Source organism: Callospermophilus lateralis, chromosome 18 (genome assembly GCF_048772815.1).
Source record: "Callospermophilus lateralis isolate mCalLat2 chromosome 18, mCalLat2.hap1, whole genome shotgun sequence".
NCBI classification, from domain to species: Eukaryota; Metazoa; Chordata; class Mammalia; order Rodentia; family Sciuridae; genus Callospermophilus; species Callospermophilus lateralis.
In genome coordinates, this window is record NC_135322.1 from 6,308,072 (window position 1) to 6,333,864 (window position 25,793).

At 54.1% G+C, this 25,793-nt stretch overlaps 2 protein-coding genes across 6 annotated transcripts; both read left to right on the forward strand.

Annotated features, from left to right (window-relative positions):
• Positions 1 to 211: 211 nt before the first annotated feature.
• Positions 212 to 7,842, forward strand: Napsa (napsin A aspartic peptidase). Its single transcript, XM_076838975.1, has 9 exons — positions 212 to 288; positions 4,314 to 4,455; positions 4,534 to 4,657; positions 4,846 to 4,964; positions 5,236 to 5,435; positions 6,476 to 6,598; positions 6,692 to 6,836; positions 7,250 to 7,348; positions 7,562 to 7,842. The coding sequence occupies exons 1-9, from the start codon at positions 215 to 217 to the stop codon at positions 7,820 to 7,822; spliced, it is 1,287 nt and encodes a 428-aa protein (XP_076695090.1). The 5' UTR covers positions 212 to 214; the 3' UTR covers positions 7,823 to 7,842.
• A 4,280-nt stretch (positions 7,843 to 12,122) lies between these two features.
• Positions 12,123 to 24,052, forward strand: Kcnc3 (potassium voltage-gated channel subfamily C member 3). 5 transcript variants are annotated; one of them, XM_076838388.2, is made up of 5 exons: positions 12,123 to 13,010; positions 17,128 to 18,235; positions 18,667 to 18,669; positions 19,516 to 19,707; positions 23,916 to 24,052. In XM_076838388.2, exons 1-5 carry the CDS (start codon positions 12,123 to 12,125, stop codon positions 24,050 to 24,052), a joined length of 2,328 nt encoding a protein of 775 aa, XP_076694503.2. The 5 variants fall into 5 exon arrangements, with proteins under 5 accessions (XP_076694503.2, XP_076694506.2, XP_076694504.2 ...); XM_076838391.2 differs by lacking the exon at positions 23,916 to 24,052 and adding an exon at positions 19,955 to 20,058; XM_076838389.2 differs by lacking the exons at positions 18,667 to 18,669; positions 23,916 to 24,052 and adding exons at positions 18,942 to 18,966; positions 19,955 to 20,058 and having other exon boundaries at positions 19,508 to 19,707.
• Positions 24,053 to 25,793: the final 1,741 nt, after the last annotated feature.

The window sequence follows — 25,793 nt, forward strand, 5'->3', positions numbered from 1 at the left end:
GGAGCCAGGGACACAGGAAAATACTTTGGGTGACCTCTCAAAAAATACTCGGCGGTAACCTTTAAAAGCATCCCGCCTCCCCGCCATGGTGTCACGCACCGAGGGACTTCACCTCCGAAACCGGAGGGAGGTGGGGGAGGGCGTGTACAGGGCGGAGTTTCAGGGGAAAGAACAGGGGCCCCAGGGCGCCTGGGTCCACTCCGGGTCTCCAGAGATGTCGCCTGCGCCGCTGTGCCTGCTGCTGTTGACGCTGTTGAGCGCAGAGCCCGCCCGGGCCAAGCTGATCCGGTATGGGATCCCACCCGACACCCCAACTCTGAGGAGGCTTCTCCACCTATTGCCCTTTAAATCTGTGTGTGCGCCCGAGTTCCGTGGCTTCCAAACTCAGCACCCCAGGATCCCTGGCTCCTCTTTCTTGGGTCCCCAGATCTCTAAACCGGGGTCTTACCCCTGAGGGCTCTAACATGACATCCTCTGAAGCCCCCTACTTCCATTTTTTTTTCAGTCTAGGATTCCCCAATATAGAAACCCACGGTTGGGGTCCTCTCCTTCTCCTCCCCCCACCTTTTGTACCAGAGATTGAACCTAGGGGCGCTTAACCACCGAGCCACATCCCCAGACTTTTTTTTTTTTTTTAATTTAGAATAGGATCTTGCTGAGTTGCTTAGAGCCCACCTAAGTTGCTGAGGCTAGCTTTGGACTGGTGATCCTCCTGCCTCAGCCTCCCCAACTGCTGGGATTACAGGTGTGGGCTCACCATTGTGCCTCCTCCTCCTTTCAGGACAGGATTTTTGTGTGGCCACTTCAGATGCCATTCTGAGCTCTGAAGATCTGGTTTGGGGGTCTTTAGCCAGATGATCCCCCCACCTTCCAGATCCTGAAGAATTTGCAATTCCTCGAAACTCACATCCTTCAAACTGTTCAGGCCTTTGAAAGTCCAATTTTGGGGACCCCCATTCAAGGGTCCCTTTCCCACCACGTTGCCTCTGTTACCTCCCTCCCTCCCCCTCTCCCTTTCTCTTCTCTTCTCACCCCTCTGGTTCTTGATGGGGGAGGGGGGCTCTTCCAGGAAGTATTTTCCCCACTTCACATTCTCCTGCCTCTCAAGACTGAGTCATGGGAGTTGGGGTGAGGGCAAAGGTGTGAGCCAGGGGACAGAGCTCCAAGGCAGGTACAAAAATATTATGCACATGATTTTTGTTAACCTGGTTTCTGAACTTAATATATCATGGGCATTTTCCAAGTCCATGCAGAGCAGTGAGTCTCGGAATGGTGTCCAGGATGGAGAGCTTCTATTCCACCCAGGAATTTGGAAATGCAAATGTTCCATCCTAGACCTACTTAATCAGAAGCTAAGAGATCTGAATTTTAACTAGCCCCCGGTCAGGGTTTGGCAAACACTGTGATCAAGGGCCAGTTTGCAAATAAAGCTCAAGAGAACTAGTCCTGTTCATTCATTTACCTAGTGTCTGTGGCTGCTTTCATGCTCTGTTAACAGAGTTTAGTTATGACAGAGAGTAATAACCTGCAAAGTCTTTACAGAAGGTTTGCCCAGCACCCCTGATCTAGGTGATTCTGCTTCATGCTAAAGTTTTGAGAACCATTGGTATAGTGAGCTCCTTCCTCATTTTTAGTGGTCAAATGAGATTCTGTACATGTAAGTTCCACCACAGAGCTAAGCCAAACCCACCGTTGGCCACTGGACAGTTTCTGGTTTCCACCGTCAGGCACATCCTCATGAACACATCTTTCTGCACTCATCTCTTGCAGATGAAATCCCCAGACTGACATTGTTGGGTTAAAAGGTGTGTGTCCAAGGGTTTTTTTTTTTTTTTTTTTTTTTTTTGGTTCCTTGGTTTCTTTTACTTCCTGAAATCCTCCAGTAATCTCAGCTTTCAATATCACTTTTTTTTTTAAAGAGAGAGGGAGAGAGAGAGAGAGAGAGAGAGAGAGAGAGAGAGAATTTTTTAATGTTTATTTTTCAGTTCTCGGCAGACACAACATCTTTGTTTCTATGTGGTGTTGAGGATCGAACCCGGGCCGCACGCATGCCAGGCGCGTGCTACCACTTGAGCCACATCCCCAGCCCTCAATATCACTTTCTAATTAAAAATAAAATGATAATGGAATGTTGATGTAGGACCTAACCTCTCTTTCTGTCTCTGTGTGATACTGGGTGTTGAACTCAGGGTCTTTCACATACTAAGAAAGCAAGTACCACTGAGTTACGTCCTTAGTAACACCCAGCTCCCCACTTTTTGCTAAACTGCCCAGGTTGGCCTTCAATTTATGATCATCTTTCCTAAGCCTCCCCAGTAGCTGGGATTATATGCATGTGCCACCATGCCCAATTGGACATAATATCTTAATGATTTATCTGGAAAGCAATGGAACAATTAGCCAAACACAGAACTAAAAAATTTCTCAATTAAAAAAAAAAGGCATGCTGTCAGTGTGTCTCAGTGATAGAGCCTGTCCTTTGCACGGGTGGGGCCCTGGGCACTATCCCCAGCGCGCACACACACACACACACACACATACACACACACACACACACACGTGTATAATTTTGGGCTGGGGTTATGGATCGGTGGTTGAGCACTTGCCTGGCATGCATGAGGCACTAGGTTTGATTCCCAGCACCACATAAAAAAACTAAATAAACAAAATAAAGGTATTATGTCCATCTACAACTAAAAATATTTTTTTAAAAGTGTTTAATTTTAAGGTATTTGTTACCTATTTGCCAAATCAAAAATCATCCTCCTAAAAGTATGTATCACGTTACACTCTCTTTTCCACCAGAGACAGTATTTTCAGTTCTTTCCCAACTTGCAGAGTGAAATAAAGTCACTTGTATTTATTTGATGACTGTTGGGAGTCAAACATCTTAAATTTGTTTAGAAATTTTGTACTTTTGAGAATTACCCATTTGTGTTCTTTGCCATTTCCCTACTGTCAAGAACTGAAATTATCTTGCCACAGTATCATGTTGCTCAAAGAAGACACAAGACTCCCAGATCAGAGATAAAGACAGTTTATTACTCCCAGCAATAGCAGGAGCAGGACTATCAGCATTTGTTTCAGTTTTCGAAGTCCCTTTCACAAGATGATACGAAGGGGGTCAGGTGATTCCTAAACATGCAGTGAGGTCATTATAGGAGAAGAACTCTGACCTTAGGTGACCTGGAATCTTAAAATGGATCATAAACCTGCCTGTTCCTTAATCCAGAGAAAGATGCTGTCTATCTTCTGCTGTGACTATTCATGAAACAAAATCCTTGAAAGGGCAGTTGGCACAAAGCCAGCCAGTGCCTCTGTAGAAATGTGAGACCCATGGAGAATACCGAGTTTCATTATTCTTATTCATTTGTAGAAACTCTTTGCATATTGGGAATATTACCTCTTTGACATACAACTTGTATTCCCCCAGATTTCTTTCTTTCTTTTTTTTTTTTTTTTTTTTTTGCTTTTTTATTTACTTCTTTTTTCCTCCCTCATTTTCTTTCCACACCCCCTACCCCAGGGTTTAAAATTTTAGAATCTCACTCATCAATAGTCTTCTCTTGGTGTCATGCTTAGAAAAGCAGTCCTCTTCCCAGAGTTATTTTAATGTTTCATTTGCTCCTGGTGATCTTATTATTTCACTTTAAATTTTTGACATATAGGCAATGTATTAGTTATTTATTTATTGGTACCAGGGATTGAACCCAGGGGTGCTTAACCACTGAGCCACATCCCCAGCCCTTTTATATATTTTATTTGGAGACAGGGTCTCACAGAGTTGCTGAGTTGCTGAGGCTGGCTTTGAACTTGTGATCCTCCTGCCTCAGCTTCCTGAACAGCTAGGATCACGGTGTGCACCACTATGCCCAGCTCTGTGCAAAGTATTTTAGTGTAAGGAATGAAGTTATGTTTTTTTTTTTTTCTCACATTCCCCTCTTACATGATGAATGAAGCATACAAAGGTTCATAATTCTAGGTTTTTGCAAGGGCTAGATTTTTGTTAGTGTCTTTGGAACCCTTTAAGAATGGTAATTCCCCAGGAATGGCTTATTTTAAGGTGTTCAGAAATTTAAAGGTCTTTGAGATGCTCTATTTGGGATGATGTATTGCTATTGTAAAATCTCTGAGGATATTCTTTTTCATGGTGCTCTCCATTGTATTTCCAGGAAGGTTGCTATTGTAAAGTTTCTAGTAGCTGCTGCTGATGGAGATGTCTAAGTTGCCATCATATCCTATTTGAGAACTGTATTATAAGGGGCTTCCAGGAAGGGTAGCTTCGTAACTGTCAGCATCTTCTTTCCCTTCAGGATCCCTCTTAACCGAGTTCACCCTGGACACAGAACCCTGAACCCACTGAGGGGATGGGGAGAGCCAGCAGAGCCCTCTAGGTTGGGGACTCCATCCACTGGGGACAAGCCCATCTTTGTGCCTCTCTCCAAGTTCTTGAATGTGAGTCACAGCCATACACAGCCCCACCCTTATGCTCTTAAGCCAGACTCTCTTCATGTATCTCCTCTTTGCCATCAGGTCCAGTATTTTGGGAAAATTGGCCTGGGAACGCCTCCACAAAACTTCTCTGTCGTCTTTGACACTGGCTCCTCCAATCTCTGGGTTCCATCCAAGCGATGTCACTTCCTCAGTCTGCCTTGCTGTGAGCTTTCATCGTGGGGAGAATAAGGCTGAACAGGGATGAAGGGAGAAGGAGGGACGGGGCCTCATCCTTCCTAAGGGTTTGAGCCACCATTGTCTTCTGATGTCCTCACCGGTGAGAAGTCTAAGGGGCAGGAGTCATGGGAATCTCCTGCTCCCCAGTGACACCTCTCTGATCTTCTGCATTAGGGTTCCATCACCGTTTTGATCCCAAGGCTTCCAGCTCCTTCCGGCCCAATGGGACCAAGTTTGCCATTCAGTATGGAACCGGGCGGCTCAGTGGAATCCTGAGCGAGGACAAGTTGACTGTGCGTGATGGCAAGAAGGCTTGACCTTGGAAGAACCGCAGTGACCAAAACCAACTGATTCTAGGAGGGGCTTAAAGAGGCGGGGTCTCCTGGGCAAAGAGGCAGGGCTTGAGGGTGGGGCTTCCCAAGCAGGGAGGCAAAGTTTCCTGGGCAGTTGGGACTTGTTTCTGGATGTTCAGAAACAAGGATCCATGCCTTGCTTTGGGGATCTAAGGGATAGGTAGGTAATGTCCTTCCAGAACTAACTGGCCCAATCTCAATCTACTCCTAGATTGGGGAAATCAAAGGTGCACCAGTGACTTTTGGGGAGGCTCTGTGGGAGCCCAGCCTGGTCTTCACTTTTGCCCATTTCGATGGGATACTGGGCCTCGGCTTTCCCAGTCTGGCTATGGGAGGAGTTCAGCCCCCGCTGGATGCACTGGTGGAGCAGGGACTACTGGATAAGCCTGTCTTCTCCTTTTACCTCAACAGGTACTGGGGGAGGGTCTCCCCACCTACAAGTCCTGGCCCCAAGAAGGAAGTTCTGCCCCCCACCCCCAATTCAGGAAATCTCATCATCCTTTCAGGAAGTCATCCACTTAACAAAGCGATTTTTAGCCTCCATGGAGGAAAGTGCTTGTTTCATATAAGAAATGCCCCAACCCTATTCATGAGTTTCACAGCTTAAGTGACTACTACTTAAACCATACTAAAGAAACTCACCATCACTTCAAAATGCTCCACGTTTCAAAATCAAACAGAGAATTTCATGCACTTTCCTTCAAATACTTGACTTAGGAACACTCTCTTCACCATAAAGAAAACTCAAGTTCCATTTGAGAACACTCAACAGGAAGTCAGGAATTACCCATTGAGTACCACCTTACACTCCTGTTCACCAGCAAGTCTCCGCCCCATCCCCAAATCTCCACCTTGCTTCCCAGAGGCCCATAACCCACAACCAAAAAGCCCGATGTCCACTCAGTTACCCCAACATGCAACCCACTCAGGAGGTCCAGCCTTCCTCTTAGTAGATGGGCCCTCCTCCATTTTTCAGGAAGTCGCTACTCTCTCTTCTGGTCACTGACAGCCAACTCAGGAAGCTTAACACCTCTCTTGATACCAGGACACACAATTTAGAAAGTCTCACTACCTACTCAGGAAGCCACCCCACCCCTACACAAATCACACATCCAGAGCCAATTCAGAAACCTCAGTGCTGTGTTTGGTAACTACAGCAGTTCAGGAAATCCACTCCCCCACCCCAAGAATTCTGCCTTCCAGTCAAATGAAGTCTCATCTCTACTTTGGGATGCCCCCAAACACACTAAAGTCCTTCTCCACCAAGAAGAGCACCATTTCCCTTCACTTCTTGCTTTGCTGCCAGTTCCAATATCTAGGCCCCACCCACACTCTACTACCCCCATCTAGAACTGAGAAAAGACCAACTAGCACGAAGTCCCAGCAGCCCGGGTCATTCCTGGGGCTGGAAGGGGAAACATCAGTGACACCACAGCACTCTGCTTCTGCAGGGACTCTGAAGGGGCTGATGGAGGAGAGCTGGTCCTGGGGGGCTCAGACCCCACTCACTACATCCCACCCCTCACCTTTGTGCCAGTCACAGTCCCTGCCTTCTGGCAGATCCACATGGAGGGGTGAGTGGCTTGCTTCCTGGGCCTGAAGTTGGAGGCTAGGGGTGTGCATTTCTAGAGTTCTGCCTCTAATACCTGTCCCCTTTCCCCTCACAGTGTGAAGGTGGGCACGGGGCTGACTGTCTGTGCCCAGGGCTGTGCTGCCATCCTAGACACAGGCACATCCCTCATCACAGGACCCTCTGAGGAGATCCAGGCCCTGAATGTAGCCATTGGGGGATTTCCCTTGCTGGCTGGGCAGGTAAGGACACAGTCTCTGGTGAGTGTGGACTGGGGAGGCTGATGGGAATTTGATGGCAGACATTGGGCAGGATGCTGGGAACAAAGGGGAGGAAGCAGGTAGCTATAAAGTGTCCCAGGGCTGAAGGAACTGGACCTTTACTTGATGGGCTGCAACACGGAGGAAGGAAGCAAGGACATTTCCAAGCATCTTCTCTGAATGACTCAGGTGTGGTGGGGAGAGGGATGAGAATTACCCATTGAGTACCACCTTACTTATTTAGGACTGGATGAGAAAAGGCTTGGTGACAAGGCCTGTCCATACAAGGCCCTGAATATCTAGTTGTCCCATACAGACATTACCCTATGGCGCTGGGGAGGTGCGGAAGGTATTTGAGCAAGAATCTCCCATCTTCACTTGTTCTTCTCCTCTAGTACCTCATTCAATGCTCGAAAATCCCATCGCTCCCCGCAGTGTCCTTCCTCCTTGGGGGGGTTTGGTTTAACCTCACGGCCCAGGACTACGTCATTCAGGTGTGTGACTCATTGACGTCAGCGTAACACAATATAACCCGACTTGAGGGGCGGAGCTGGGAGTGAGACCACCAGGGCGGGGTAGGAGCCCCCACAGAAACATTTCTTGTTTTCTTTTGCGGAAGTGGGAGGGGCGAAGCATTAGCTCCCGGGGAAAAGGCAGGTACAGTGGCGTGTTGTGACACCCAGTGGTTCTGTCTTGTCGCTTTGCAGATTGCTCAGGGTGGCATCCGCCTGTGTATGTCCGGCTTCCAGGGCTTGGACATGCCTCCGCCTGCAGGACCCCTGTGGATCCTCGGCGACGTCTTCTTGGGGACCTACGTGTCTGTCTTCGACCGCGGGCACGTGAACGGCAGCGCCCGGGTGGGCCTGGCGCGCGCTCGTTCCCGCGAAACTGGCGGCAAGGGGATGAACCCGCGCAGGCGCGGTTCTGCGGCTGACGCCCTTGCTAGGCGCATGCGCGCCGACAGGTAGCGGAGGTCCCGCATCCTTGTAAAAATCTAGCATTTCCTTTTAAACAACTTACCTGGATCGCTTCTTACTAAGCACATACGTTTTAGAGGGAAAAATTAATGTCGGACCTCCGGAATCGAGGAGGGGAAGGGTATCATGACTATTCTGCTGGGTTTACACTAGCGAGGGGAATCTTACACTACAAATACCACGAATCCCTAACCTTTTCTCTGCCTCCAGTTGAAGGCTCCGGGCCTCGCGAAGCATCGTGGATGTTGTAGTCCACGCCTTGTTACATTTTTAGCAGAGGCTGGCGCAGCCACAACATGCGTGGGAGGCGACAGGTCGCGACAACAGCGACAGGTGTCCGTGTGTGTGTGTGTGTGTGTGTGTGTGTGTGTGTAGAGAGAGATGGTGGCTGAAATCGATAAAGGGTTTCCTAACCCTTGTTCTAAGGATGGGGGATACCGTTCCTGTGGGCCTCATCTTTTGTTCATTTTCTCTGCCCTTGGGATTCCGGGGACCCCTGGGTCCGCCATAAAGGCGGAGCTTGATGCCCCCGAGTTGGGGGGAAGCGGTGCCGCCCCTCCTCCGGTGGTGATGTCACTACCCTTTCAGCAGCTTCTTCCTGCTCAGAGCTGCTGGGGCTGGGTCACCCTCCCCCGTCGCCAGCCCCGGATTCCCCCATCCCCGCCTCGCCTCGACTTGGGGTGAGTACAGGGGAGGGGGCGGAGGCTCAGGTCCGGGGGGGGGGGGACAGTAAGACAGCCCAAGTACCAGTTTGGGAGGTAGGGGACTTGGAAAGCAGGGAACCCAAGATTACATCGGAAGGATCCCCTTTGATTCTGAGCTTTGGGGCCAAGGTACTTGAAGGGTCTCAGGCAAGGAGTCCTGTATTTTCAGCATTTGTGGGACTCCCCTTTCCTGGATTTGGAAGTGATGGGAATGCAGGTGAGGGCATAAGAAAGGAGCCCTAGAAGTCAGGGAAAAGATGACCCATCCTCAATTTTTGGGTCCTTCGGTGAATGGGGGAGGGAGTGTCCAGGATAAGGAGTGGGAGTTTGGAGCTTTCAGAAATTCTGTGTTTAGTGTCAGGGAAAGGATGCTCTGTAGAGGAGCTGGGGTGTGAAAAGGTCTGAAGAAGTGGACAGATAGCCTCTCTCCTCCTGGGTCCATGGCCAAACGTGGAATTCGTTTTCCTGTGGTCTGTGAGCACAGCTGGGTGTCCTGAACCCCATCTTGTCTCCTGAAGGCCCCTTCTCTCTGATGGATGGATGAGAATCCAGGCTCACAAAACCCTCACATACCCCGATGAGGTATGGAGAGGGCAATAAAGGAATGAATGATAGCATCCAAATTTCCCATGACTGAGGGAGTCCGATCCATCCTGTTACTCCTGGCTGCTGCCCCCATCCCCAGCTTCTAATCCCAAATGTCATTCCATATTCTCCCCTTTTCCAGCTCCTTCTCACCAACAACACCTACCTTCTCCCACACTTCTGACCTCTGGTGGCGGGGGAGGGAGGACCCAAGAAATGAAACAAAACAAAAACCAAAAACCGCTGATTTAGTAACTTGATCCTGGGCCTGGCTGCTGTCAAAAGCAGAAAGTAGGGGTGGAGGTGGGGTATAAAGGATGGCTGACTTAGGTTCTCACCCCAGTCCCAATTCACTGCCCCTAGTGCCTACCCAGCCCCTTCTCCAGCCTCCATCCCCATCTCTAACTGTCCTTGGAGCCTCATTCAATGCTCACTACAGATTCACTGCTTTTGCCTAGGACCACATCAGAATTCAGGGTAGAGAGAGGTAGGAAGTGCTGATGTATTTTCTCTGCCTAGGTGGGTCCCATCAGAGACCCAAGGGCTGTCCAAGGATTGTGGATACTGGATTGGAGGCTAGGAGATAACTACCTCCTTGTCTGCAGGACAAACCCCACTTTGTAACTGTCTGCAGTGACGCAGCATGAACCCTGGCCAGGATGGGGGTTAGAGTGTATGGAGGAGAGCCTTGAGAGAAAGAATAAGAGACCTAGAGAGAGGGGAGCCTCAGGAAGAGACAGTCTCAGGAGTGGGTAAGACATAGGAGAGAGACCCAAAGAGGACTCAGAGAGAAAGTAGGACTAGAGTGAGTCAACAGAGCAGACGACAAAGGGCAGAGATGAGCAGTGAAGGGGGCACACCAGGGGGCTGCCAGCATCCTCTAGCTACCCGGTGCCTGGCCTGATGTCACCCTCTGCAGGTAAAGCAGCTGGCTGGTACCAATCATAAATAGGGAGAGGGAAAGGAAAGGAGAGGGAGTTCGTCAGAAAATAAGAGGGGGCCCAGAGTTCTAGAAAAGGCAGAAACAGGTGAGGTGGGGTGGGGGACTGAGACACAGAAGAGGATAGAGATCATGAGGTGACAGAGACTCAAAGAGGGACAAAAGACCCAATGGGAGGAAGAGAGACCTAGAGAGGCACTCCCTGAGTAAAAGGTAGAGACCAAAAGAATGAGAATGGGGATGGGATTCTAAACCATGGCCAGGCAAGGGAAGACAACTCTAGAGAGGAGCAAAGCCTCAAAAGGAAAGGGACAAATTCAGAGACCCAGGGGAAGGGCAGAAAAGAGGGGCCAGAGACACAGAAACGGGAGCAGGATGGGGTGGAGAGGCGACACCAACCAACCGCTGCACAGGCAGAGGGAGGCAGCGGGCAAGGCAGCGCGCAGCCAGAGGATGCCCGCAGCCCTCTGACCCGCCCCCTTCGCTCCCACTGGCACCTCCTCGCTCAGAAACCCAGCCGCAGTCGTTGGCTCCGCCCCAACCCCTGCGTCTGCGCACTGCCTCCTAGAGCCCAGGACCATTCTGGGGGCGGGGCCTGACGCTTCAAGGCGGTCCTCCTTGTTCTGGCCCCGCCCCTAACTCCCCATTCGACCCCTGCCCCCACTCCAGACCTCTCTGACACCTAACCCGGCATCATTTTGCATTGGTCTCATCTATTGCCCCAGTTTAGACGCTTTGGCTTCTCCCCCTCCCCTCTCTTCTGTGTGCATTCGGCTCACTCCAGTTCTTATCCATCTCTTCATCCTCCAATCTGCAGTTCACTGTGGTCTAATCATCATCTCTTTTCTTTCACCAATTGACGTTCTCACCCTGCCCCTTAAATCGTCAGTGATCCTTAGTCATTGAGGATCTTTGGCTCCAAGGACTCCAAGACTCTCCTTCATCCAGGTCCCTCCGCTCTATCCAGCACAGTAGCCTTTTACTCTGCAAGTCTCACTTTTCCTCTTTTCCCCCGCCCCTCGTCCCTTTTCTCCCTCCACCATCTCACCCAAGCCCTTTCAAGCTCCTTAAAGTCCCGCTCCTCCCTTAGTCTCACCTTCCTACAGCCGGTTCAAGGGGTTGTCTACCATTCGTACACCCCACCTACTTTTCTCGGTCCCGACCTATCCTTCATTCATTCATTCATTCTCCAGGCCCAGCACCCTCAGCTTTCTGCCTGGGCTCCTCCTCCCTAAGTCCTATTCAGACGCTCTCAGGTTTTCAAGCCTCACTTGTTTCAAACCTTCTCACTGGGTCTCAATCTCTCAATCTCTCTTCCCTTCTCCCTGTCCCTTTTCACTCAAGCCAGTCCCATTCCGTGAGAAAGTGGTCCATCTCCAGTTCCCTTCCCTAGTTCAGTCCTGCCCGTTCACTGTCCCAGCTAATCAGGACTCTCTTTGCTCTATGCTCTTAAGTCTTGCCCCATCCAACCTATGTTATCCGACACCCGGGTCCTCCCTGCCAAAGCTTTAGGTCCCGGGGAGAGATCTCTTTTTATTTCTCTCCAGACCCTTCTCTCCGGACCTTCTCAGTCCAACCAGATCGGCTTCTCAGATTATGACCTCGCCCCTCCAGGCCAGTCTGGCTACCCTTTTTTCGGTTCTATCAGGTCTCTTTCTTACATCTTGCCCGGCTTTCTCCGTTTTCACTGTGCTGCTGAGCCAAGAAGCGTTTGTTACGGGTCCCGCTTCCTCTGACGCTCCGCCCCTCCGTTTTGCTCCCAAAGATCCAACCAAGAGCCTCATTTGTGGCTCCGCCTCACCCAGCTAGGCAGTGGTAGAGTATCAGCTTCTCTCCTCTCGATCCTAGCCCCACCCAACTCCCTCAGGCCAATCAGTTCGGATCCTCCCCCACTAAGGCTCTGTCCCTCCATTCTATCGTCTCCTCCCATCCAATCACGTTGGTCTTTGCCCCTTTCGGGCCCGCCTCCTCCGTCCATCTTCTCCTCCCACCCAATCACGTCTGTGTCTTCCCTGAGCCCCGCCCCTCTTGGCCCTGCCTCTCCCGCCCCGCCCCCCGTCCAATGCTTAGCTCAGTCTGCGTCTCGTCGTTCCGCCGGCGCCAGGGGGCCAGCAAGCAGCAGCCGGCACCAGAGCCGCAGCTGCCCGAGTCCCCGCCGCCGCTGTCCCCGCCGCTGCCAGCGCCGCCGCTGCAGCAGCAGCAGCAGCCTGCGCAGCCCGGCCCCGCCGCGTCCTCGGCGGGCCCCCCGGCACCCCGCGGGCCCGGGGGCCGGCGCGCCGAGCCATGCCCCGGGCTGCCGGCGGCGGCCATGGGGCGGCACGGCGGCGGCGGTGGCGACAGCGGCAAGATCGTGATCAACGTGGGCGGCGTGCGCCATGAGACGTACCGTTCGACGCTGCGCACCCTGCCAGGGACGCGGCTAGCCGGCCTGACGGAGCCCGAGGCGGCTGCGCGCTTCGACTACGATCCGGGTGCAGACGAGTTCTTTTTCGACCGACACCCGGGCGTCTTTGCCTATGTGCTCAACTACTACCGCACCGGCAAGCTGCACTGCCCGGCCGACGTGTGCGGGCCGCTCTTCGAAGAGGAGCTGGGCTTCTGGGGCATCGACGAGACCGACGTAGAGGCCTGCTGCTGGATGACGTACCGACAGCATCGCGATGCTGAGGAGGCGCTCGACTCCTTCGAGTCTCCCGATTCCTCGGGTGCCTCCAACGCCGCCAATGCCGCAGGAGCCCACGACGCAGGCCTGGACGACGAGGCGGGCGCGGGCGGCGGCGGTCTGGACGGCGCTGGCGGCGAACTCAAGCGCCTCTGCTTCCAAGACGCGGGCGGCGGCGCCGGGGGCCCTCCAGGGGGAGCGGGCGGCGCGGGAGGCACGTGGTGGCGCCGCTGGCAGCCGAGAGTGTGGGCACTCTTCGAGGACCCCTACTCATCGCGGGCCGCCAGGGTGAGCGCGCTCTTGGAGCTCCCAAATACCCCAGACCCTTCCTCTAGACCTTCAGGGGTGCCCCATCCCAACCTGTTCTGGACTCTCTCTGCTCCCAGATTCTTAGAAGCCTCTTCCCCCAAACCAGAGTCTTCCAAACACACCTCCCTCTCCTGGCCATCTCCTAAGTCCTCAAATGATGCCTCTCCAACCTTTAGAATCTCCCAGATCTCTCCATGCCCACCCTGCTGCCCCAGGCCACCTTAGATCCTTAGAAACTCCCTTCCTCCTGTGAATCTTCCAGGTTCCTGTGAATCACTCTTGCCTTGCCTTTCTTGGGCCCCTCCAAGACCTTCTGAAGACCTTCCTTAATCCTCAGAGGCTCTCCATTCCCTCTAAACTTTTTGTCACGACCCTTGGTCACCCCTCCCCCCGCCCCGACTTCCCTCAGTCCTCAGTTTTTCAGACCAACCCCAGTCCCTCAAAAGACATTCCTTCCCACCCCTCAAGGTATCAAGACCCTGTTAACACTGTCCCGCATTCCTCACCCCCTCCAGAACCTCTGAAGTCTTTTCTTCAACTCTCACTCTTTCAGTTCTCCGAACTCCTCCCCCATTCTCCCTGAGCCTGTATCCCAGAAGACCTTTAGAGCTCCAAGTTTTGGTCTCCTGGTTATTTTGACACTCCCAAACCCCACCTGCACCTCAGAGCTTCCTGGATCTCTCTGAACCTTCAAAGTACTTTCCTAGTCTGGACACTTCTACCCTTCACAACAGAGTGGTGGGGCACCTTCCCTCCTGGAACTTCCCTCTACCCCCTCTGTTCATGTCCCTTCTTGCATCCTGCACACCAACTCCCATCCTAAGGACTTTCCTCTTAGAGCCCCAGACTTCCTCCACAAGCCTCCTCATGTTTCCAGAAGAGCCACAAGCCCCTATACTATGCCTTTCCTCTCCAGAACCCCGCATGTTCTCCTGAATTGCTCTTCCTCACACAGATGCCTTCACCTCTCCCTTCCATCCCTTCAACTGCATACCTCACTGCCTCTAAGAACTGCTGCTTCCAAAAGCTCCTAGCTCCTTTCCTGGTCTGCGAAGTGACTTCCCTCCTGCTGCAGAACTTTATCTCAAGTCATAAGCCCAGAAACTTCTCAGAATAGCTTAAATTCTTTCTATCCTGTCTAGGATATTTCTACCTGCTGGGTTTCCCTTCCCCTAGCCTTGCTTTCTGCCCCTTTCTCAAGTTTCCTCACCCCAAAACCCAGAACTTGGCCCTTCAACTTATTTCCATTCACCAAAGTGACCCAAAGACCCCACACCCTAACCTTTTCTTTCTTCCAAATTTGTCTCCCTCAAAAGTCCATAGTTCCCCCATCGATCTCTCCATCTCTCCCAAAAAAACTTTCTTAAGCATCTGGAACTTCCCAGGCTAAATGGTTCTCCACTTGTTTCTCCTCTGAACCTCTTCCTCCTCCTAACTTCCTCCCGGTCCCAGGGACCCCAGAGTGGGAATGAGTGGAAAGAAAGGGGGCAGTTCAAAATGGGGGGATTGGAAAGAGGGGAAAAGGAGCAATCCCAGTGTCCCCTTCGAGCCTCCTGAGGGGCATAAACACCCAGAGGAGTCAATCGGGCCCCTCCCCCCACGGTGCCACGTCCTGGGCCAGGAAGGACAAGGAGCCGCAGTGCCGCATTCGCGCCGGGGGAGGGAGTAGGGGGAGGGGTGCCCCCGGAGGCACCGCATAAAGTTTGGTCCCTGGGAAGCGCTGAGTTGGCAAGATTTGGGGTTGAGTTGGGGGAGGTGAGAAGTAGAGGTGCGGAAGGGACACGGCCCCAGATGCCCCCGCTGGCTTCCTAGGCCCCTTCCCCCATGGCCTGGGGCGCCCTTCCCTCTTGTGACCCCATTGAAAGGTGCTGAGGTGAAGGGGAAGGTGAATGTGAAGTCCTTCCGTAATGGTCAGGTTAGGGGTCCGGGATAGCTACGGAGGTCATTCATTTGGCACACATGTTTTTCTGAGTGTCCGCGGTGTGCCAAGCACTTTCCAGCTTCTTAGTAAGATTGCTTTTAGAGTTGGGAGCGCTGGTCAATGCAAAGTGGAGGGTCCGGTCCTACCTCCCTTCTCCCTTCGTAATCTCTCCTTTCCTTTTACAGGGACTTTGTGTCCTTCTATCCCTTCTGCTTTTGAGCCAGCCAGAGCAAGGGGTTAAATCAACCCGACGCTGTCCATCTCTGTAGCTGTGTACTGCGGCGGGTGCCCACCTTCCCCTTTGCCCTGGGAGGGAAGGAGTTAACCAAAGACTTGGCAGGGGGCCTCTCGCCGTAAAGCAGCACTGCGGCTGCGCTGCCTGCTGGGCTCCAGCCTGGAAAGGGTTAAGGAGGCACCCGCCACTGCGGCTGCGCACTGCGGCGGGGGAGCTGTCCATGGTTCTGGCCGCTCTGCGCCCCGCCTCCCGGCCCTGCCGGCCCGCCCCCACTGCAGTGCCGCAGCCTGTGCCACTCACCCGGCACGAAGGGGGGCGGGGAAGCAGTGGGCATGCGCTCTGCAGAGTGCTCTGGCCTCAGTAAACCACTGCGGAGAAACGGCCTGCATTAACCCCCTGGCCCACCCCGAGGTCTAGAGTCCTCTGTTGCTGGACACTCTTCTTGCTCTCTAGTGTGCATTTAGGATTAAAAGTCGATCCTCCCCTCCATCCTCTGTGCCTTCACTACCCATCTGATTAAAGGCCCCTCTTCACCTCAGCACCCATTGTCTTCCCTTCCCAATGCATGAACTCTTAACCTCTCCCCTCTACATAGCTGATAAAGCCCACTGCCATTCCTAGAGGTGTGACCCCTGGGCTGCCTTCTCCCAAACCTTGACTCTGTCCCCTCTTCAAGGCTTTTGTCAACCCCTCCCCCACCATTATGTAGCAGGACTATGGTTCTCCATCAACTTGAAACAGCCTACTCGCACCTTTGATCCTTGCCCTGTCCTCTCCCCAAATGTCTAGGCCCCTTACTCCTTATCCAGAGCCTTAAGCCACTCCTCTCTCGACTTCTTTATCCTCTTCCTTTTTTGTAGCTTAACCCTTCAACACCTCCTTCAGGGCTCTGATCTCCTGCCTCCACTTTTTGGTTCTACCTCTGCCTATTCCTTTGTGAGGTCCTCTATCTCCCCTTTCTGGGGCCTGGACATTGGCACTGAGATTATTATTATTATTATTATTATTTTAGGTTTATTTGGTTGTAGGTGGACACAATACCTTTATTTCACTTATTTATTTTTATGTGGTGCTGAAGATCAAACCCAGAGTCTCACATCTGTGAGGCCAGTGCTCTACCGCTGAGCCACAACCTCAGCCGTGCAATACCTTTATTTTATTTTTATTTGGTGCTGAGGATCAAACCCAGTGCCTCACGCATGCTGGGTGAGCACTCTACCTCTGAGCCACAACTCCAGTGCGGCACTGAGATTCTTAACCCTGACCTGTCTCAGACTCAGACTTGCCCTCCACTAACTGATGTCCTATATCCCAGTAAAGGTTCAGATCTTCTTATTATGTTCCCGGCACTGGACCAAAAATGTTTTTTGGAGCCAAGCCCTTTATACACTCATATAAATTAATCCATACAATAATCCCACATGAATAAAATCTCCTTGTCCAAGTTTGGTAGGTTAAAAGCTGAAATCAAACCCAGGTTTTCTTGGTTTTACTGCCCCATGGTTCTGACTCTCCATTCTTCCCCTTCCCTCAGCTCCAAGCTGAGTCCCAAAGCTTCTAAGGCACTGAGGGTGTGTGATCTTAGTCCCCCTCACCCCCATCCTTCAGCACAACACTTGGACCTTTCCAGGGGGCCCTGAGATGGAGTCCAGGGACCGGGAGGGCAGGGGCAGTGGTCTAGGAGACAGAAGGGGCTAGGAACGCAGGTTCCAGGGAAGGCTTCCTACTGCATATGATGGGACCAGCTCCTGTCTTGCAGCCTCTGTTTCTACCCTTTCTCTGGTTTTGGAGGAGAGAACAGGATGCTAGAAGTGTTAGAGCCACAGGGTTGGGGTACCATGGTTCCCCCAGAGTTTGGGCCCCAGGAAGCTAGGGAAAGGGGCACTGGAAGGGTCTTTCTTCTGGTGGGTCACCACTTTTCTCTCTCATCCTGCCTGCAGTATGTGGCCTTTGCCTCACTCTTCTTCATCCTTATCTCCATCACCACCTTCTGCCTGGAGACCCATGAGGGCTTCATCCACATCAGCAACAAGACGGTGACACAGGCCTCCCCAATCCCGGGGGCTCCACCAGAGAACATCACCAATGTGGAGGTGGAGACGGAGCCCTTCCTGACCTACGTGGAGGGGGTGTGCGTGGTGTGGTTCACCTTCGAGTTCCTCATGCGCATCACCTTCTGCCCGGACAAGGTGGAGTTCCTCAAAAGCAGCCTCAACATCATTGACTGTGTAGCCATCCTGCCCTTCTACTTGGAGGTGGGCCTCTCGGGCCTGAGCTCCAAGGCCGCCAAGGATGTACTGGGCTTCCTGCGCGTTGTCCGCTTTGTCCGAATCCTGCGTATCTTCAAGCTGACCCGACATTTTGTGGGGCTGCGTGTGCTGGGCCACACGCTCCGTGCCAGCACCAATGAGTTCCTGCTGCTCATCATCTTCCTGGCTCTGGGGGTGCTCATCTTTGCCACCATGATTTACTACGCAGAGCGCATTGGCGCTGATCCGGATGACATCCTGGGCTCCAACCACACCTACTTTAAGAACATCCCCATTGGTTTCTGGTGGGCCGTGGTCACCATGACCACCCTGGGCTATGGAGACATGTACCCTAAGACGTGGTCGGGGATGCTGGTTGGGGCGCTCTGTGCCCTGGCGGGCGTGCTGACCATCGCCATGCCTGTGCCCGTCATTGTCAACAACTTTGGCATGTACTATTCACTGGCTATGGCCAAACAGAAGCTACCCAAGAAGAAGAACAAACATATCCCCCGACCCCCGCAGCCTGGCTCTCCCAACTACTGCAAGCCTGACCCACCCCCACCACCTCCACCCCACCCTCACCATGGAAGTGGTGGCATCAGCCCCCCATCACCCATCACTCCACCTTCCGTGGGTGTGACTGTGGCTGGGGCCTACCCTTCAGGGCCACACACACACCCTGGGCTGCTCAGGGGGGGTGCAGGGGGGCTGGGGATTATGGGGCTGCCTCCTTTGCCGGCCCCTGGGGAGCCCTGCCCGCTGGCTCAGGAGGAGGTGGTTGAAATCAACAGGGCAGGTGAGGCTGGGACCTGGGGGTCATTGGGAGGAGTGGCTGCTGAGTTTCAGAGAGACCAGGGTGGTGGGCACCATAGAGGGAAGAGGAAAGGCCAGAGAGGAGGAGCACACTGCAACGGAGATCTCGTGAAAGAGAATTATGGGGAGAGACAAGACTATTCCAAGAGGCCAGCAGGGCAGAGGCTGTGGAAATAGGAGTAATTGGCGTTTGGTGAGAGGGACCCAGGAGGGGCTCCAGGGGAGACACAGGGTCTCACAGGAGTCCCAGCAGGACAGAGGCAGGCAGAAGACAGCTGTAGCATCTGAGCTATTCAGAGACTGTCCTGAGGCCCCAAGGCCAGAGGTGACATAGTGGAGTCTGAGGCAGGGGTCAGAATGTCACTTAAAGAAAGCCGAGACTTGAGTGAGTAGTGGGGGACAGCTGAGGGGCAGTGGGTAGGAGTCCAGGATCTAGTAAGGGTGAGGCTGGAGAGGGAGACAGGTCTGAAAACTAAGAGTCAGAGGCCTCGTGGACAATATGGTCAGAGGACAGAAAGGTGATTTGGACACCAGGACCAGGTGGGCTCTGCAGAGGACAGCATGCGAGGGGACTGGAGAGAGCCCAGACAGATGTCGCTGTGAGGGGAGATGAGGTGAGGGAGAAGAGGGGAGAAGAAAGTTGACTGTGTGCGTGTGTCCTGTGTCCCAGGGGAGTCCGTGCCTTAGAGGCAGAGATTTGGGTGTCAGGGAGGAGGAAGAGGTGGACCCCACCCCCCAGGTCTTAAGTAGGCCAAGAAAGGGAGCTGGGCCGCCCAGTCCCCATCTTGCTCCCTCAGCCACTGACCCAGTTTCACACCAATTAAAAATAGCTGGAGTCAGAGCCTAGGGGACCCCCCTCCCCCTCCCTCATCTATCACCTCCCCAGCCCTTCCCCATGGTGCCCTTTCCAGCTCCCAACACTTGTCCCTAAACAGTCACTTCCTGACCCACTACTTCCTCCACAGCCATCACTCCAAGCCCAGTACCCCACCCAGTGCGGCCCTGCCCTACCAACTCAGGGCTCTGCCTTGGTCCTTCTCAGCACCCAGCCTGCTTCCCACACCACCTCCCAACACCCAGCACCTATACCTGGCCCAGCTTCTGCCAACACCCTGTCTACCTTGACCATCCCGGTTGCCCTTAATACCTTGTCCCCAACATGCCCCGTTGTCATCTCCCTTCCCAACACCCTCTAGCACCCACGAGCCTCCTCCGGCTCCCCAGCATCTCACTCTTGTCTCCTTCTGACTCCCTTGGATGCAGACCCCCGCCCCAATGGGGATCCAGCTGCAGCAGCACTGGCCCACGAGGACTGCCCCGCCATTGACCAGCCTGCCATGTCCCCGGAGGACAAGAGCCCCATTACACCTGGAAGCCGGGGCCGCTACAGCCGCGACCGAGCCTGCTTCCTCCTTACCGACTACGCCCCCTCCCCTGATGGCTCCATTCGAAAAGGTGAGGTGCCCTCCGTGGGCCCCTGGGACCCTCCCTCTCTCCCCTGTCCAGGGGGGAGGGGCGAGTGGTGGGGGTGGAGGCACTGGATTCCCTCCCCCACTCCCTTAGTCCCTAACTGCCTCCCTCCCAGATCTCCTCTCCCTCCCTGCCCTAAATTTCCTCACCACTGACCCTTCGCCTATCTTTATTCCATCTCCATTTCCCCCCACCCAACCCTGGACCCTCTGACCTCTTCCCCCACCCCCAGCCACTGGTGCTCCCCCACTGCCCCCCCCAGACTGGCGTAAGCCAGGCCCCCCAAGCTTCTTGCCCGACCTCAACGCCAACGCTGCGGCCTGGATATCCCCCTAGTGGACGAACCCCCTCCCCCCGGGGTAAGTAGCCCCCTTGGTCCCTCCTGACTCCCCCTCCCTCCTGACTAACCCCTCTGAGAACATGCAGCCCCCACTGACCGAGACTCCCACCCCTCACCGTGGACAGCTGCATCCAGCTCCTGACACGGACCCTCACCCACCTACCCCAGGACTTGCCCTGCCCCTCACTAACCCCTGAGAACTAACCCTCACCCTCCCTCCCACACCTGGTGCCTGACCCCTACACCCTGCCCCATGACTGACCCATCACCCCATTCACATCTCCCCCCTGGATTTTTTTATTCAATCGCGAAACCTGGATGCACACCTGAGACACCCAGGTGTAGAATGGCTCAAGCCCTCAGGGGTGAGCCAGCATTTAATCTGGTGTCCCCACCAGCATCCAACACTAGCTGGGGCATAGGGATTCCCCTGAGCAAACCCACCTCCCAGGAGCTCAGGGAGGTGGGGAACAGGCACTAACCTAGGAGGCTACTGGCAGAGGTGATCTAGGCTCAGATGGAGGAGGCACAGGAAGGGCAGGAAGGGGTACAAGCAAAACTCCCAGGAATGGGACTTAGGATCAGAGGTCTGCAGTGGGCCAGAGCTCTGGCTGAGAGCCAGAGACCTAATTCTATCTGCTAATGACTAGAGGAACCACACAGGCAAAGCCTGGGAGACCAGGTCGCACGAGAAGGGAAAGTTGCAGCTAGATGAGACAGGAAAGCTGGGCCAGGCTGGGGGCTGGGAACCTTGTCCAGGAGCCCAGGCCGGCAGGTGAGTCTGGGCAGGACAGGGGCAGCTCAAGGGGGCCTTGTGGGAAATAGCTGGAAGGAGAGATGAAGTCAGGAGACCGGTGAGGGTCCAGGGGAGAGGATAAGGCCTGAATGGAGCTGTGGGAATAGAGAGAAAGAGATGAGGCAGACAGGGGTCAGGGACCAAGAGGGACAGGGAATGAGAGTGTGCAGAGGTGTTCATGGATGAAGCATCCAGCGCTTAGCACACGCTGGGAAGTGAACATGTTCTGTCATCCTGCAGAACCTGCCAGCCCCTGGCTCCTTTCACATATCCAATCATTTGCTCCTTCAGCAATGAATTCTTAAGGGCATAGTGCCAGATATTGGAGAATCTGCCATCATGGTTCCCAGTCCAGAGCAAAGGTCGGCAAGCTGAGGCCCAGAGGCCAACGCATCCAGCCAGCTGTTTTTATAACAGAACTTTATTGGGATGCAGCTACTGTTTAACTACAAAGGCAGAGTGGAGGCCACACAGCCCCCAGACCAAAAAGGCTCACTCTCTGGCCCTTTATAGAAACAGTTTGCCAAACCCTGGTTGGAGGAAGCAGAAAATAAGAAAGAAAAGAAAAAGATTTTTTTCAGGTCACTTCAAATAAGGGGGATCTGTGGAAGCCTTTTATAAGAGATGACATAAAACCTGAAGGGTGGAAAGAGCCAGCCAGGCAGAAGGAACAGCAAGTGTCAAGGCCCTCAGGTGCTGAGGCCATCTGTCAAAGAAATGACCAGGAGGGCAGCAGGGCTGGAGCTGAGCTGACGGGGGGTGGGGGTAGTGCAGAGTGGGGTCTAAGGAGCACCATGGCACGATGAGGCTGGGTTTGATCTTAAACATACAGGAGCCAGGTGCGCTGGTGCATGCTTGTAATCCCAGCAGTTTAGGAGGCTGAGGTAGGAGAATCATAAGCTAAAGACCAGCCTTAGCAATTTAGCAAAGCCCTAAGCAACTTAGGGAGGCCCTGCCTCAAAATAAAAAATAAAAAGGGATGGGGATGTGGCTCAGTGGTCGAGTACTCCTGGGTTCAATCCCTCAAACCAAAAAAAAAGATAAAAAAGAAACTCTGCTGCAGTCTAAGGAGATGCCACCGGGGAACTTGAGGAGTCCCCAGGGATAGCTTGTCTAAAACCTACGTTCCACAGAAGTTCAGGAAGGGTTTGACCAACCCCAGGCCATAGAGCACACGGGGAGGACCCAGGCTTCCAGTTCCTAGTCCAGGAAGGACTGCCGGCTCCTTGGTTCCATCCCTCTGCCTCTCCTTTTTGCAACCCCCACCATCCTCCATTCTCATCTCATTACTCTCCCCCACTCCCCTCCCTTATCTCATCTTGCCCCTCCCCCTGCTTGCACCCAGCCCTTCCACCCTTTGATCCTCCCCCCCACATCTGAGGGGCCCTGGTGAATTGGAGGGGGGAGGGGGCCAGAGGACGGGGAATATGGGTGGGGGATGGGGAGGTCCCTGCTTCTCTGCCTAAGATGCCAAAATCCATTCATTGAACTCAAATGATGGCTGGAGCTGATGGGGCTGGCTGAGTCTTCCACCCAAGTCCAGGATCCTTCCCTACCAATGCCCACCCCAATTTCTTTTCCCAGGACTCTCCCTTCCACCGAGACCCCTCCCCATCCCAGTTGTCCTCTTTCCCTCCTTTCCCCCAGACCCTCCTTCCTTGTCTGCCCTCCACCCTGACCAACCACTGATTGCACCTGACCCTTGCCCCGCCCTTATCCCTGCCCACCCAGCCTTGGCTCCCCTGCCCCTCCCCCAGCCACCCGGAAGCTCCTTCCACATTTGAAGTCTCTGGCCGCCCCATTTCACTGCTCCCCTTCCCGGAAAACACCAGAGAGGAGGAAGAGATCCCGGCGTTTCTCCGTCCCCCCAACAGTGAGGCTGTGTTGGGGGGTTCCCCGACCATCCTCCCGCCCCCCGCCGTGACTCTCTGTATTTCTGTCCCCAGCTCTTGTCACCGCCTGAGACCTCGTGAGACCCTCGGGTCCCCCCTGCCCCTTCCCCCCAGGTTAGCAATTGGGAATGGCTGGGAGGGGGTGTCCCCACGATACTGGGCTTCAAACTCCCAGGCCCTCTCCTACAGTCAGGACTCCCGCCTTCAGACAGCGCCCCTGGCTCTGTAGAAAAGCCATGGAACTCCCCCCAGATGCTGGCAGAACCGAAGACGGACCAAGCTTTCAGAAACCACACACACTGCTCCTGGATCTTGAGTCCCGTGAGCTGTCCCTTAGCGCCTCCCCTCACCCGCAGAAGCCCATTTCTTTCAGACTTTGGGTTGCTTCAAATCCTTTCACCACTGACACTGCCTGGACCTTCCTGGACCCTGGGACGATGCCCCAGGGATGAGCCTTGCTCCCGCCCACCGCTCTTGGAGTTCTCTCACTCCCCCAGGGCACTGCCAGCTTTGGTTCCTCAGCCCCCCACAGCCCTGCCCGCCTTGTCCCCATTCCCTACACTAGGTGGCCCCCAACCCCACTCTGCTGTCCTGCCCAGCCCGTTTCCCTCCAAGCCCTCTCCACTGGCTGCTCCCCACATGCATTCCACCGGCCCCTCCCCACGCCCCTGCCGCCCACCATCCCGCCTTGCTGCCCCCCATCTTTTGGCCTGAGATGAGGGTCTACGGGGAGGGAGGGGTGGGCAGGGAAAGGCTGGGCTGGGGTGGGGTCGGGTGGGGGGGAGGCTCGGTGGGCGCCACCGCCTCCTAATCCTGAGTCTCTCCCCCTCCCTGTGTCTGAACCTTTCTCGTGGATGCTGACTGACGCTCCGATTTGTTCACTTCTCTCTCTCTCTCTCTCTCCATCTCCTTGGTCCATCTCTGTCTCTTGCCATCCCTCTTTTTGTGTCTCCATGTCTGTCTCTGCCCCCCCCTTCCTCCTGTCTCTTATTTCTGTCTTCTTCACCGTCTCTGTGTCTGGCCACCTCTGTCTCTCTGGGTTACCTCTTGCCCTCTCCATCCCTTTCTCTCTCTTTCTCCCTGTCTTGGGGTCTCTCTCTGGGACTCTCCCTGCACTCGCATTTCCATGCTTCCTCCCGGTGTTTCTGCCCTTCCCCCCACCCAGGTTACGAGAAATCCCGCAGCCTGAGCAGCATCGCGGGCCTGAGCGGGGTGTCCCTACGCCTCGCACCCCTTGCCACCCCCCCAGGCTCTCCCCGGGCCACCCGCCGTGCTCCCCCAACCCTGCCCTCCATCCTTTAGCGCTCCCCTCCCCCCTGTGGGGGGACTCGGGGGTGACCGGGAAGAAGGTCAAAGGAGCTGGGGGTGGGGGGTGGGGGAAAGGTTTTTTTAAAAAAAAAATATCAAAAAGTCATTAATAATATGCAACCGAAATGATGACGCCAGCAGACACCCCCGGGCCCCTCACCCACAATCTGGGCCCCAGGATGGAGGGGGAGGGGCTGTAGCCGTTCCCCCAACCCCCCAAAAAAGCCTTCTCAGGTCTCCATGAGCCATAGGACACCCCTTCCCATCAACTCGTGTAAATAAGTCCAAATTATGCCAGTTACATCTTGGGGCACCTCCCCCCAAACGCACTCTGCATGCCTCCCAGATCCGGACCCTGCTCCAACTCCTCAGCAATAAGCCACCAGGGGCTGCGTGCTGCGAGTAGGGGGCTGGGAGCTCCAGGAGTAGGGCTGGCCTTTAAGCCACAGGAGGGTGTCCTGGCTTCCTACCCTTCACCCCAAGAGGGCAACCAACCCATCACGCATTGATTAAGGAGAAACAAAATCCTAGAAAGGGCTCAGGGAAAGGAGAGATTGCTAACCAGGCCAACAAAGAGCTGAGCTCAGATGGCAGGATGAGACAGGAGTGGTGGGCTGCTGCCAGCTGCTCCCTCAGCCTTTAGGAGGATCCCTCTGGTGAATTCCACCCTCTCATCCCCCACCCCACCCCCAGGGATCTGCTCGCCTCTATTCTTGCTGCATGGACTCAGACCTGCCATCCTAGAATTCTTGGGATGATTTGGCCCTAGCACATAAAATTCCCCAACCCTTTCCCTCTGTTCCCAGGACATGAGACCTGCATCTAGGATTCCTGAGATGGACCCTGGCACCCCACACCCCCAAATCCCCACACGCCCCAGGGGCCTTGCCTCTGCACACAGATGCTTCCCTTCCCCTCCCTAATATGCCCACCCCCAAATTCCCTGGACCGCATCCCAGCACTTTTTAAACCTCCAAGACTTGACCCAGCTCTTTAGCTCAATTTCAGCCTTTGGGATGCTCCAAATCCTTCCCACAACTTTGACATATCCCAGACACCCCCAAGTCCTCAGGCCTGCCCCCCATACACCCCCATATCCCTAACATCAGACTCATCCACCCTAGGTCCCACTAATGCTAAACTTCCAAAATAGGCTCAGCCTATCTTTAAATCCAGGGAGCCAGACCCATCCCAGCACCCCCTTTCTTAGGTAAGCCTAGCCCTGCCCCTCACGAGGCTCCTTCCCCAAGATGGTGCCCCAAAGGTACCCTCTTCATGGCCACCAGTGTTTCCAAAGTGTCGTTCTCATGCTCCTGCTGGTGTGTTAAGGTATTAGGCAATACAAGGACAAACACCTGTTAAGAATTCTTTAATGTGCACATCTTGCATATTAAGCTCATAAGTGCACGTATTGCTACTTGGCCAGGGCACCGTTTATGCAGGTTAAAAATGTTTCCATTTAAAGCAGTCCATAAGTGATCATAGAGGCTGTGCCTGAATGGAGGGACACTGATATCAAGCTTGGGAGATAACGATATACCCCACTTGGCTGGGATTCCAGCCCTCCCTTCCCCAGCTTTCCTCGTCCCACTACACTCGCGGGTGGAAAATCATTTCTCATATCCCATCCTGGCTCAAGGATGCGCTACCTCCCCCAAGCCCAGAGACCACACTGGTCCCAGAATCCTTAGCGGCCCCCCACTTTTGCAGCTGGGGGCCCACGTGAATCAGCAAC